Genomic DNA, 13295 nt, shown 5'->3' with positions numbered 1-13295 from the left:
AAATTTAAAAGTGACAGGTGACAAGACCATCACTTGTTACAAATGTAAACAGACGGGTCATTATCGAAACCAGTGTCCAGTGTTACAAAAAAACAAACAATCAAATGCTTTTAGTGTAGTTTTTTTGAACGGAGAATACAATAAAAACGAATGGTACATTGACAGTGGGGCAAGTGCACACATGACGGCCAACAAAGAGTGGATAAAACACGCAAATTTTACGCCATATTTATCAGAGATAACCGTCGCGAATAATATGAAAGTGCCAGTTTTGTGTTCCGGAGATGTACAAATAATAACTAACTGCAACTACGATATCATGGTTAAAGATGTGCTTTGCATACCGAGCTTAACAACAAACCTGTTGTCAGTGAGCGAACTAATCAAGAACGGAAACAATGTTGTTTTTGGTGAAAAAAAATGCTACATACGTAACACTAAGAATGTGTTGGTGGCCACAGGAACGTCAATAAATGGAGTGTACAAGCTAAACATCAAAGTAGCAGATTGTATACTGGCAGCACCTGCTGTAGCAAATGCAGATCTTTGGCACAGGCGGTTAGCGCATATTAACAGTAATGATTTAAATAAAATGAAGAACGGCATTGTAGATGGATTGTCCTACCCGGGTACCAGTGATATGACAATGGCGAAATGTGTGACATGTTGCGAAGGTAAACAAATGAGGTTACCATTTCATCATATTGGAAAAATAAGTACAGAAATACTACATACAATACATGCAAATGTATGTGGTCCTATGGAAACGAAGTCCATAGGTGGTGCTAGGTATTTTGTCTTGTTCATTGATGATCACAGTCGTATGACCTTCATATACTTCCACAAACATAAAAATGAAGTCTTCAAGATATTTAAGAATTTTAAAGCAATGACTGAAAATAGTCAGAAAACAAAAATAAAAATACTACGCACAGATAATGGTGGTGAATTTTGTAGTGGTGAGATGGAGAATTACTTACTCAGAGAAGGAATTATACACCAGAAGACAACTGCATACACACCTGAACAAAATGGTGTTTGTGAACGGGCTAATAGAACTATTATAGAGAAAGCGCGATGCTTACTTTTTAATGCGAAATTAAAAAAAAAGTTCTGGGCTGAAGCAGCTAATACAGCAGTATACCTAAAAAACAGATCTGTAACTTCAAGTTTGGGAAATAAAACACCCTATGAAGCGTGGTATAAAAAGAAACCAGATTTAAGTCATATACGCCTATTTGGCAGCCCCGTAATGGTCCACATACCGAAGGAAAGAAGATTAAAATGGGACAAGAAGGCTAAAATGCAGATTCTTGTAGGATTTTCAGAAACAGTAAAGGGATATCGTGTATATGATCTTATAAAAATATTATAACTATAAAGAGAGATATAATAGTGATAGAAGAAGAAACAGTATCATCGGAAATCAATGCAGAAAACATAGCAGAATGGATACAGGATGATGTTGAATTTGAAGGGCATGAGTCTCCGGCAACAAACGAAGATGGCAGAGATTCAGTGGGGAAGTCTTCAATGGATGAATCTCTCCAAAATTCAAATACATCTGTATATACTGATCCGGCTAGTGAAAATGATGACGATACAAGCATCACAAACATAGAGACAGATATCTCAATCAGTGAGTTGCAACCAATTCCAGAATTACCAGAACAGGAGAAGAGAACACGAAAACCTCCGGAACATTTTGGGTTTGGTAATATCTGTATTTCCAATTCCAATCCAGATGTCGAACAAATAGACTTCTCAGAAGCGCTGAATGGACCAGAAGCTGATCAGTGGAGACAGGCCATGCGAGAGGAGCTTCAGTCGTTCGAGGATAACGATGCGTGGGAAATTGTTGATATACCAAGTAATGGATTAATTGTGCAAAACAAGTGGGTGTTAAATAAAAAACTAAATGTGAATGATAAAGTGCGGTATCGTGCCCGACTCGTGGCTAAAGGTTTTACGCAACGACGTGGTATTGATTATGAGAACACTTTTTCTCCTGTCATAAAACATTCTACGCTGAGAATGTTATTTGCTCTGAGTGTACAGTGGGATATGGACATAACACATCTATATGTGACAACAGCTTTTTTAAATGGAAATTTAAAAGAAAATATTTACATGTCAATTCCAGAAGGTTTTGTAAATAAGCAAATTAGAAAGGTCTTGAAATTAAAAAGAGCTATATACGGACTGAAACAGTCTGCTTTAGTCTGGTATGAAAAAGTGAAAGATTGTTTGCTGAACTTTGGTTTTAAAATAAGTAAATTTGAACCATGCTTGTTTACATTTTTTTATGAGAATGCCAAGATTATTGTAGCTATATTTGTTGACGATTTCTTAATTTTTTCTAATAGTATTGCAGAAACAGAAAAATTAAAAAATGTATTAAGTTCTCAATTTAAATTAAAAGATTTAGGTCCTGTTAGACGTTACTTAGGCATGCGAATAAGTGTAAACAAAGAATGTAAGACTATAACTATAGATCAGCAGGAATATATAGAGCAATTATTATTAAGGTTTGATATGTCCAATTGTAAAACTTTAGATACCCCCATTGAGAGTAAGTTGAACATAGAAAAGGCTGAAAATTGTGTAGTAAACATTCCATATCAAAAGCTAATTGGAAGCCTTATGTATTTGGCAGTTTTGACTAGACCAGACTTGTCGTATTCCCTTAGTTATCTCAGCCAGTTCAATAACAGTTATAATGAAACTCATTTTAGTTATGCTAAACGAATATTAAATTATTTACAAAAGACAAAACACTATTGTTTAACATATTGTAAGGAAAATGTAGAGCTGACAGGTTTTGTTGATGCAGACTGGGCTAGTGATAGTCTGGATCGTAAGTCTTATACTGGGTTCTGTTTTGTAATGGGTGGTTCTGTGATTTCCTGGCAAAGTAAAAAACAAAAGACTGTCTCCTTATCCAGTACTGAGGCAGAATATGTTGCTCTCTCAGAGGCATCTAGAGAAGCTGTTTATTTCAGAAATCTTATGTATGAACTTACTGGTAAAAAATGTGTAATTAAATTGAATTGTGATAATCAAAGTGCATTAAAATTAGCAACAAGTCATCAGGCACATGCTAGATCAAAACATATTGATGTTCGGTATCATTATGTTAGAGATGCAGTTAAAAATAAATTAATTAATATTGAATACATTTCCACTCAGGAAATGCCCGCTGACTTGTTAACCAAGGGTCTTTTGTCAACTAAGCATTATAAGTTCATGCACATGCTGGGAATTAAAGTTAAATAAAACAATATCTATGTATTCTGTTTAAAAATTCACATTAAATTCACGTTAAGTGGGAGTATTAGAATAATGGTAACAAAATTATCAAATGTGTCTAGTGGCGCCATCTATATTGAAACAATGTGTAAAATTTCAAATACAATAAAGATTATTCTTTTGTCTATTGCGAAAAGCAACGTGTTTTAATACTTACATTGCTAACTCTGGCTTAAATCAAAATAATGTACTGCGGAATTGCAAATATTAAAAAGGTCTGCAAAACATTTCGCGGTGGCATGTGTCTATCTCCAAAAGTTAACCCCCAGAACGCCGGGTACAAGTCAGATAGTAAAAATTAAAGTAAAAATAAATCAGATCCATGTACAAGAAGGAATCAGGATTAGTAATGAAATCTCCCTTTGCCAGATCTGATATCTCAATATTATGATCGTGTAGGTGGAACCAATGAATGAGAAAACGTTATTTTCTAAATGTTTCCAAAGTTAGATAAAGCCTGCTAGTAGCCATAAAGTAAAAACGTATTATTTTTAGTAAATTATGGTTTTCCTTATTCAAAATTAAATAAGCGACGACGCTTATGTTTTTTAATTCCAATAATTTTTCTAAAATTGACAGTTGTTCAGAGGACCGTTTTTATTCAATTCGCAAAATTAACTAATTATAATATTTTGTTATGAATTTAAAGAATATCATATCTAATATCTCAAAGTAAAATATAAATACAAAATTAAACAAAATATTAAAATTACAAGTGATTTTAAGCAAAAAATTTAAATGAAAAAAGAAAATCGGTTATTAATAGAAAAAATCAGAAACTTGTGACTTTTGAAAATTATCCATTCATTGATTAAAATAAGAAATTAAATTTAAAATTGATAAACTTTGACAAAATGTGGCCGAGGAGTATTTTGATTTTGGTATGTCTATTGGCATTTCTGGTATCTGTGAGAACATACGATGTTCCAGAAATTGTCAGGTCCTTGGAGCTGGAAGGAGTTCCCTTCGAGAACCTTCCGACGCCCGAAGAACAAATGTTTCGCTTGTCAGAGGAGGAATTTCAAGACTATTTCGAGTTTTGGATGCACCTCAAAAGGCAGAGCACGACGGGTTTGCCACACGTTCGAGGTTGGTAGCAATAACGAGATTGATAAGTTGGGTTTTCAAGAGGTCCTGAAGAAAATAATTTCCCTCAGGGGCTACGTCATCTTTGAGGGTGGTCTGTGGGGGGGTGGTTTTAATGAAAGGAAAAAGGGGTGGGTAAGAATCTAGGGATCAGTGCGTCCAAGAGTGACGAACATTTAAATCAATCCCCCCCGCTGCGGTGTAAGACAAGGGTCTCCCTGAACCAGCCTCTCCCGATCCCAGGCGCATCCGCCGCCATGACCTAAACACACCTCGTCAAATCACCAAACGCAAAGAACCACTTGATGTGGACCTACGGCAAAGGTTTATAGTGATTTGTTTTTGGGGTATTTTGCCGCGTTGCGATACCTCCTTCTTTAGTAATCTTGTAATCTGATTAGGTACACATCTGCCCTTATGATGGACACTGCAACGCTGTCCGAAACGTTGGCTAAAGAAGAAGGTAGTGCAACAAGCCATAATACCCGGGCCCTTTTTACCTTTACACCTTATAGCATTTTTTTGTTAGACCGGAGTTGGCTGTCAAATTCAACAGCGACGCGCACTTGCTATGTGTACAGGGTCAGCATTTGTGAACTATCTGCAGTTGTTGCGGGTCCTTTACACCTTACAATACGCCCGGCTTCTGGGAGACTAACCTGATAACTAGTTGGAGCCCCCGTGGCTGAGCTGATCACTTGACATTATATGTTTTTCCTTCTCAGAAGCTCCACTCCTTCGTTTTTTTGAAAGACCCTCCAGACAAAGTTATTCTTACCGCATGAGGTAACCCTGTCAAGTGCCCCCACTGTTGAATTTAGCATCCACCTCTGGTCTGGAGCTCCAAAATACCTATAAAAAACCCTTGACTCTGTGCAGAAACGGGCGGTCCGTAGATTAGGTCATAGATTCAAATATCTTAAAAAACGGATCGCAATCTTTAGAGCAAAGGCGTCAAGTAGGCATGCTGACCTCGTTCTACCGGAATTACAATGGAAGATGCTCTGGGGAACTAGCGCTGATGATTACTTCAGCATGCGCGGCCAACACATTGAAATTTGTCACATGAGAACGGGTCGCTTCTACGACTCGTTCTTGAGTTCAACAACTTGGCTGTGGAACGATTTGCCTGCTTCTGTGTTTCCTCCCTCCTACAACATGGATCTTTTCAAGAACCACGTTCGCTCCTTCCTCTCCTCCAAAAAACCCTCCACACAGCATCGATGACATAGGCCCTGAGGAATAAATTTCTCTCAGTGTGTTCCTATTTAATTTTTTGTGCCTTTCGAAAACCATAATTTGTTGACGGTTCCAGCCCGATGCTCCGTACCACTTCATGGCTTCAATCCGTCCCGGCCGCAACCTGTTTACGTCTCCAACGGTTCTCTGCTAACTACCAACGGCAACGGGTATCTGGTGTTCCCGTACGGTGGTGCAGTCACCGTTGCTTGTCCAGGAAGCTACCTAGTGCACCCCAGTGCCACCGTGCTGAAGACGGAGGCGGTGAGACACTCAATCCAACCTCACCATAATTAATATTTCATAATATAACATAAACTAAACTATCCTAGCTTCACTTAACCTTAAGATTACCATGTCTCCAGCGCTTTCCTGATGCACCCATTGCTAAAGACGGAAGCAGTAAGTGACTTGGTGGGCGGTGAAAGACACATCCCAACCTAACTTAACATGATATCACATAACCTTACAACCTCACCCAAACGAAACTATCCTAGTATCACTTAACATAAAGAATTCCATGTCTCCAACGATTTCCTGATGTTCCTGAGATCCATTGCTAAAGATGGAAGCAGTAAGTGACTTGGGGGCGTTGGAAGACACATCCCAAACATTACATAACACCACCTAACCTTACCTAAAAATAATGCACCGTGCAGAAGACGAATTTCAGCGAAAATAAATCCAATCTAACCTCATTTAACCTAACCAAAATATGTCCAAAAGCTTGCAGCTTAAGAATTTTAATTTTGTCGCCGAAAACCTTTATTTTATTCAAATTTATTTAAACATGTTGATATCATTTTATTCCGACATTCTGAAATTTTGCACACTTGACTTTCAAAACAAGAGGAAAGTCACTGTCTACATTAGATTTCTAAAAAAAAATAATAAAGCCCAGGAATTCAAATAGTTGACAGATGTATGTTATTATTATTTGTAGTAATAAGTATTGCCTGTACAAAGTGTCTAAATATTTAGTGAGTGTTCCGTGCTGACCCCAACATGTAATTAGTAGCACTTGTTCAGGTCTTTCTTTGCACTGGAGGGACGTTGTTCTCCAGTCCCAGCTGGCTTCCCTCGCCAGCCGATTTCAACTCCTTGTCCTGCTTCGCCGACCCGTCTGCCTTGGAGATTCAAGCCAGCGCATGTGACGGCGGGGACTTTGCCGTCAGCGTCGGGCTAAGCGTGTCCGGCTCACTCCACGAGCTGTACTCGAGCTGCTTCCAGCGCCGAGAAGCCCAGCCGTCGTACGTGACGTACAGGCAGGAGCCCGAGAACTCGGACTTCATGATAAAGGTGCCGCGGCCATTCTTCATCCAAGGTGAGGTGGGAAGGGCAAGGTCAAAGAGGGAAGGGAAAGATTTGTTTTAAAATTTTCTACAATAATACTAGGAAATCAGAATAAAACAAATCACACTTAGTAAGATATATTTTTTCTTTCAGACCAGAAGTTCTTCACAGACCTCGACATGAACCGCCTCTTTTCGCGCGGCTCTCAGCTAGCCGCCTTCGACTACACGCTCGGCTCTGGCATGGGTAACCAGTACATCAGCAATTCCAACTTTATCAACCGTGGCCACCTGGCGGCTAAGACGGACTTCTCCCTGGCCGCCGGGCAGAGAGCCACTTTCTCCTTCCTCAACGTGGCACCGCAGTGGGAGAACTTCAACGGGGGTAATTGGAATACTCTAGAGCAGGTAATTTCTCTTTCATTGTAGCCCCTTGGTGAACTTCAATGCGGGCAATTAGAACAGCCTAGAGTATGTGACTTCTCTTTCAATGTATTCCCTTTGTGAATTTCAACAGGGGTAATTGGAACCTTAACGGGGTCAATTGGAACACTCTAGAGCAGATGATTTCTCTTTCAATGTGCCTAGTCCCTTGGTGAACTTCGGCAGGGGAAATTGAACATTCTATAGTAGGTGACTTTTCTTTCAATGTAGCACCTTGTGACATGATAAACGAATACGAAAGGTTTGGGTTTTTTCCTTAATTTATCTTTACTTTTCTTTAATGTTCTATTCATAGAATAAAGAAAAAAGTAGTCTTGCCTTCCATTCAAATTAAAAATTGTAACATTTGTCGCCATTGACTTTTGGTTCTAAACCATTTAAGTCTCTCTTACGGGTCATTTAGCCTGACCTTAAATATCATCATCCCATTTGAATTTCGTAATCATAGTTAAGCACAGTTTTGCCTATTTATTACAACGACTTCACTTTCATCTTTTCCAGGACCTGAAGAGGAGGATTGCTCAAAAAGGCGCCAGGACGAAGATCTATACCGGCACCCTGAGGATACTGAAGTTGCGGGACCACAGAGGTAATCTGCAGAATATGTACCTCAGTCCGGAAGATATGAAGGTGCCCATTCCTCTCTGGTTCTATAAGGTAACATCAAACTTTACAGCAAGTCATTTCTTTTCCATATAAATACTACCTTGGTATACAGAAAACAGGGACGCTAAATATGCACTTTTTATTATTAAAATACTTTGCATTAATGATAATTTATATGACACTGTTTTCAAGGGCACTGATTAAATATATATATATGTTTTTTATTATTATATATAAGTGGGTACAGTAATATAATATGAGTACATAAAAAATATATTTTCATTACAAAATATATTTATGTTCGCAATCTAACCAATGAAGAGACTGGTTCTTGTGCTTGGTGAGAGAGTTACACTAATTATACGAAAAATAGAATATCATTATGCTATAAGTAAGTATATATATGATGGGAACAATATATATAAAGAGACGAAATCTAAATACAGTGGAGATGAGTATAGACTGATAATAAATATCAATGAAGGGAAAAACAGGCAATTATTTAGTTAATTATTTCTGAAAGAGTAACTTTAGTTTTAGTTTAAGTATGTTAATATCCTTTAATTTTTTTTACTTTAATCTAAAAGTTGTTGAAATACTTTATTCCTAAATATTTATAGTTATTTTGCATTTGTTTGGTATTACATTTTGGAATTTTGATATTGTATTGATATCTTTTAGATAAGTGGGTTTCAAATTTTGTGATTATATTATCTTTATAAATTTGGATTGTTATTGCATTTTTCTCTCTTATTCTCTCTCTTATTTCTGTATATCCTAACATTGAAATCTAAAGAAATATGGCTACCATAATACGGGCATGTGCCTAGTATGGTGGTTGTAGAAACAAAAAACCGTAATCATTTAAATTTTTATGAATAAAGAAACACAAACAAAAAAATTAATAATTAATACTAGAACTACTGACTTAAAACTACTGACTTACATCTAAGACTTATATCAAGTGACTTATGACTAAGATAATAATGAGAAGTAAATATTTCAGTTTCTGGAAATGGAAAATAATGCATTTTATTAATTACTAACTGACGTGAACCCGGCGTTGCTTGACTTTTATCTACTATCTGTAAATATAATATCCATAACCTGTAGGAAGATATTCTCTAAATAATAGTGAAAACCCTATCAAACTCCGTTGCATACTTTAGAACAGAGGTTCCCAAAGTGGTCTATATGGACCCCTAGGGGTCGATATCGGCTTGCTGGGGGTCCATGTCAGCGAGAATAAAACTTGGGGGTCCACGAGATTCAAATGGGGATACATACGAGCGGACCCCCATTTACCTCAAGTCAACATTTAGTAGTTCCATAAATGACACAATAGACCTAACACAAATATAATAGACTGAGAAATTACTTATTTGATATTTGTATTTTTATATTTCGTAAGGTTGTCAATTGAGGTTTATAAATATAAATATGTGGATTAACCACAGTTTGAAAATGGCCTTGTAAGCCGAAACAGCTGTCACAATAATAAAAAAACTAAAACACTTGCAGAACTTAATAATAATATTATCAAATTTAATCTAAATTAAATTTATTAAAAAAAATAAATGGAGTTCTACGAATTAAACACAAAAACAATAAATAAATAAAAAATAAAAAATTTATAAATTTAGTCTACGTTCCTTTTCTCGTCAGAATTAATATATTCAAGCAAAACATTGCACATTTGAAGCCACGAATTTTCCTAGTTCCCCAACTTGTTTTTGAAAAACGTCCAGGACGTTTAACATTTAAATGCACTTCACACAGAATTCAAAACTAAGTTTGAGGATATTTTGACTAAATGACTGGAAATGGAACGTTAAAGAATAGGATATCATGTGACAAGAAGAACTGACCGTAATAATCACCGACAAGAAGAACTTAAGGGGCAGTTCTGTAGGGCCAGTTACAGAAATAAATTCCCGTTTCTTATCCTGCTTCATTTTTATTTGGTGTAATACCTCACAAGGGCACCCCTGTCTGCACAGTGTAAAGACAGAGGAACTATACCGCCACCCGGTTGTTGGACAGTCAGGGGATGAGAATCTTCTTACGAAAAAGAGAAATGATTATCAAATGGGACGTTAATAGTTTTTGGAAAATTCAATATTCGGCAGACAGGGGGGGTCTATGGAAAAAAATATATTTGTAAAGTGGTCTACGGGGAAAAAATGTTTGAGAACCTCTGGTTTAGAAGAACTAAGCGGAAGAACAGACAGATGCGGGTAGTGACTTTGTTTTATACTATTTAAAAAGATACCAATTTATTGTCACGATTACGAATTTACTAAAAGCTTATCAGGAAACCGGCCTGTAATCCTGTTTTCAGTTCATTATGATTCGGAATGCTCCAGAATGGACCTTCTTCGCGGATGGGGGATAGAGGGCTACCACACCATATAACTCCCTTGATCGTACGGGGACTCGTTTCTGCGTTTAGCGGCACGCACATGTTGTCGAAGTTTTTTATAATGCTACCAATATTGATATTTCTTTTCAGTTGGTGTACGACAGTGCGAACAACAAGTCGGTCGTATTCCTCGGCCTGAACAATCCTTACGTCACGGCAGAGCAGGCTGAGCAGGATCTGGAGCCGTGTCGCGATGTCTGCGCAGGCAATTCCGCCTTTCGCTGGCTGACCTGGCAGCCGCGCGACATGAGGCGCGGTTACTCCATCTGCTGCGAAGTTGGCATCTTCCGGAGGGCCGTGCGGCATTTGCCAGACTTTGCGGCAGGTGAACTATTCACGTGATGGATTGTTTGATTTAAATAAACAATAATAAAGTATTCCTAAATTTTTTTAAATGCCCGTATCGAAAATCCTATCATGCATCAAAACATTATTCTAAAAATAAGCAAAATTGACCTTGGTATTATTTTTGATAATAAATTAACTTTTGCTCCGAAAATAAATGAAATAAATAACAGTGCAATGATATGTTTGGTGTTTATTTTGAGGACAGTGAATATTAATTTAAATGAATTAATTCATTAAAATTATTATTCACTGGGTTGGTGAGAAGCAATCTAGAGTATAATTCGACAATCTGGGCTCCACTGAATAAGATTCAACAACTAAATATAAAGAGAGGGCAGCGTTAATTTATTAATTATTAGCTGACGTGTACCCGTCGTTGCTGAGGGTTATTCTTAGGAGATAGACATTTGCCATCCTGGACTTAGGAGATAGACATTTGCCATCCTGGACTTAGGAGATAGACATTTGCCATCCTGGACTTAGGAGATAGACATTTGCCATCCTGGACTTAGGAGATAGACATTTGCCATCCTGGACTTTTTGTAGGCCTTTAAAAGCAATACAATTCCGAAGCAAATTATTTTGACCTATCTCATAAGATTTAAACAGCGGTAGTAATGTAAGCGCCAGAAAATATTTTTTTACGACTTGATTGCAAAATATCGACTTTTCTCTACTTTATTTAAATATTTTACGCATTTGTTATACACAAAAACCTTTCGAAAGAAATTTTGTAAATGATAATGAAAATGCTATCAAAATCCGTTGCGTAGTTTAAAAGAAAGCGCACAAACAGACTGTTTTATACTATTTAGAGATAAATTAGACCGACCGACTTATTATCAAGGCGCCCAATTACTGATTTAGTTTGTCTTTTCAAAATAGCGAATGACAGATTAGACCATAATATTACTTATTATGTACCCACGCGTAATACAAGACAGACTGCTCTCTATAATATTCCAAAGTGTGATAATAATTAATTGTAAAATTCGCCAATTCAGAGGCTACACAGACCAGGTAATAATTATATAGTTCGTTTGATGTTTACCGCCACCACTCAGTGACCAAACTTAAAAACAATATATTAGAATACCTATTTGTAACCGATCAACAAAATGTCTTTTTTCTTAATTGCACACTTAATTTATTTATTCATTTTTTGCTAAATCGACAGTTTACATTTAATCAGTTTGTACATAAGTGTTATTGAGTAAAATAAAACCAATTATGGATTTCCTCCTTGTGACCTTAACTAAGACAGCATAATTTAAATTTGTGAGAAAGGAATATGAATTTTAAAAAAATTAAACAAAACAAAAGATTACATTAAACGAAAAATTTACAAAACAATACATTTATAGCCATGGAGAGAGGTTGAAGGTATAAATCAAATCATATCAGAGATATTAACAATAGAGACATAAACATTATTCACAAACCATCAGAGAAATATTATTTTATGGACCTCTTGTATTTGGTAAGTTCGCAAGTGAAAATATCAACCTTAGATAATACGCTATTGTAATTATTGCATTGTCTGTTCAGGCAAGAATTCTGCTTAGAGTTCGTTTTACTTTGATCAACCCTGAACAGGACATAAGTGCGTGTTGAACGCGTAGGTACATTGAATGGAATCTTGTTTAGCAACTCTGGGCATTGAATATTATTGTTAACTAAGGTAATTGTAACTTCTTTTTCTATTGCAACACACCCGTCGCACCAACATATTTACAGATTGAGTACTCACCGTGCTCTGATTAAGATTAATAAGTCGGTAATTATGAAATTCATTACTTGTTCATTTAAGACTCATTTCATAATTTTCAATAGGATAATGAATAAGCAATGTGATGTATTCTATATTTACCTACCACCCTTAGCTGTTGTTATCACATATAATTTGTCATTAGGTAATAACATACTAATGACAACTGTGCATATATCAGAAAAAAAATTTCAATGCAAATACCTACGCACTATTTTGGCCACATCGCTGTGTATTTCAAATGTTTTTGTATGTATTTATTTTATGTCAACATATTCTCTGCAACATCTTTACAACTTAAGTACGCTCCATGCTCTGAGCTATATTTTTTTATTAATATCATTTAAGATTGAAATTTCGGTAATTATTATATTTATTACTTGCTCATTCATGAATTATTTCATCATTTTTCACAGAATTTTATATAAGCAATGTAATGGGTTCTATATTTTACCACTCTTAGCTGTTGTTATCACATATAATTTGACATTAGGGAACAACATACTAACAACAACTGTTCATATATCAGAAAAAAAATCATTGCAAATACCTGCGCACTATTTTAGTCACATTCTGTGTATTTCTAATGTTATTGAATGTATTTGTCAATTTAGTTGCGTCCTTGATGCTAACTTATTTATTTTACCAATCTATTACCACCAAAAGATCTATTACCACTCTATAACCACTTTTATTGCTATTATTCACTTTATTATAAATATATACTTTAAGATTGATAATTATGTAAACATAATTTCCTTCGCTTGTACCTTCACGGGAT

At 36.2% G+C, this 13295-nt stretch overlaps 1 protein-coding gene across 1 annotated transcript in view; it reads left to right on the top strand.

Annotated features, from left to right (window-relative positions):
• The window catches only part of LOC149414465 (salivary protein Tsal1-like), a 48926-nt gene extending 38186 nt beyond the window's left edge, over positions 1-10740 (top strand). Inside the window, exons 3-9 of the mRNA XM_089644183.1 lie at positions 1661-1870; positions 4240-4398; positions 5711-5898; positions 6664-6958; positions 7081-7334; positions 7872-8027; positions 10489-10740. Of these exons, the coding sequence (XP_089500309.1) occupies positions 1661-1870; positions 4240-4398; positions 5711-5898; positions 6664-6958; positions 7081-7334; positions 7872-8027; positions 10489-10740 (1514 nt within the window). The remainder of the gene's footprint in view (positions 1-1660; positions 1871-4239; positions 4399-5710; positions 5899-6663; positions 6959-7080; positions 7335-7871; positions 8028-10488) is intronic.
• Positions 10741-13295: the final 2555 nt, after the last annotated feature.

Source organism: Hesperophylax consimilis, chromosome 20 (genome assembly GCF_061612785.1).
Source record: "Hesperophylax consimilis isolate HC1 chromosome 20, BYU_Hcon_1.0, whole genome shotgun sequence".
NCBI lineage: Eukaryota > Metazoa > Arthropoda > Insecta > Trichoptera > Limnephilidae > Hesperophylax > Hesperophylax consimilis.
Note: the sequence above shows the minus strand (reverse complement) of the source record. Positions and strands in the feature narration are given on the sequence as shown.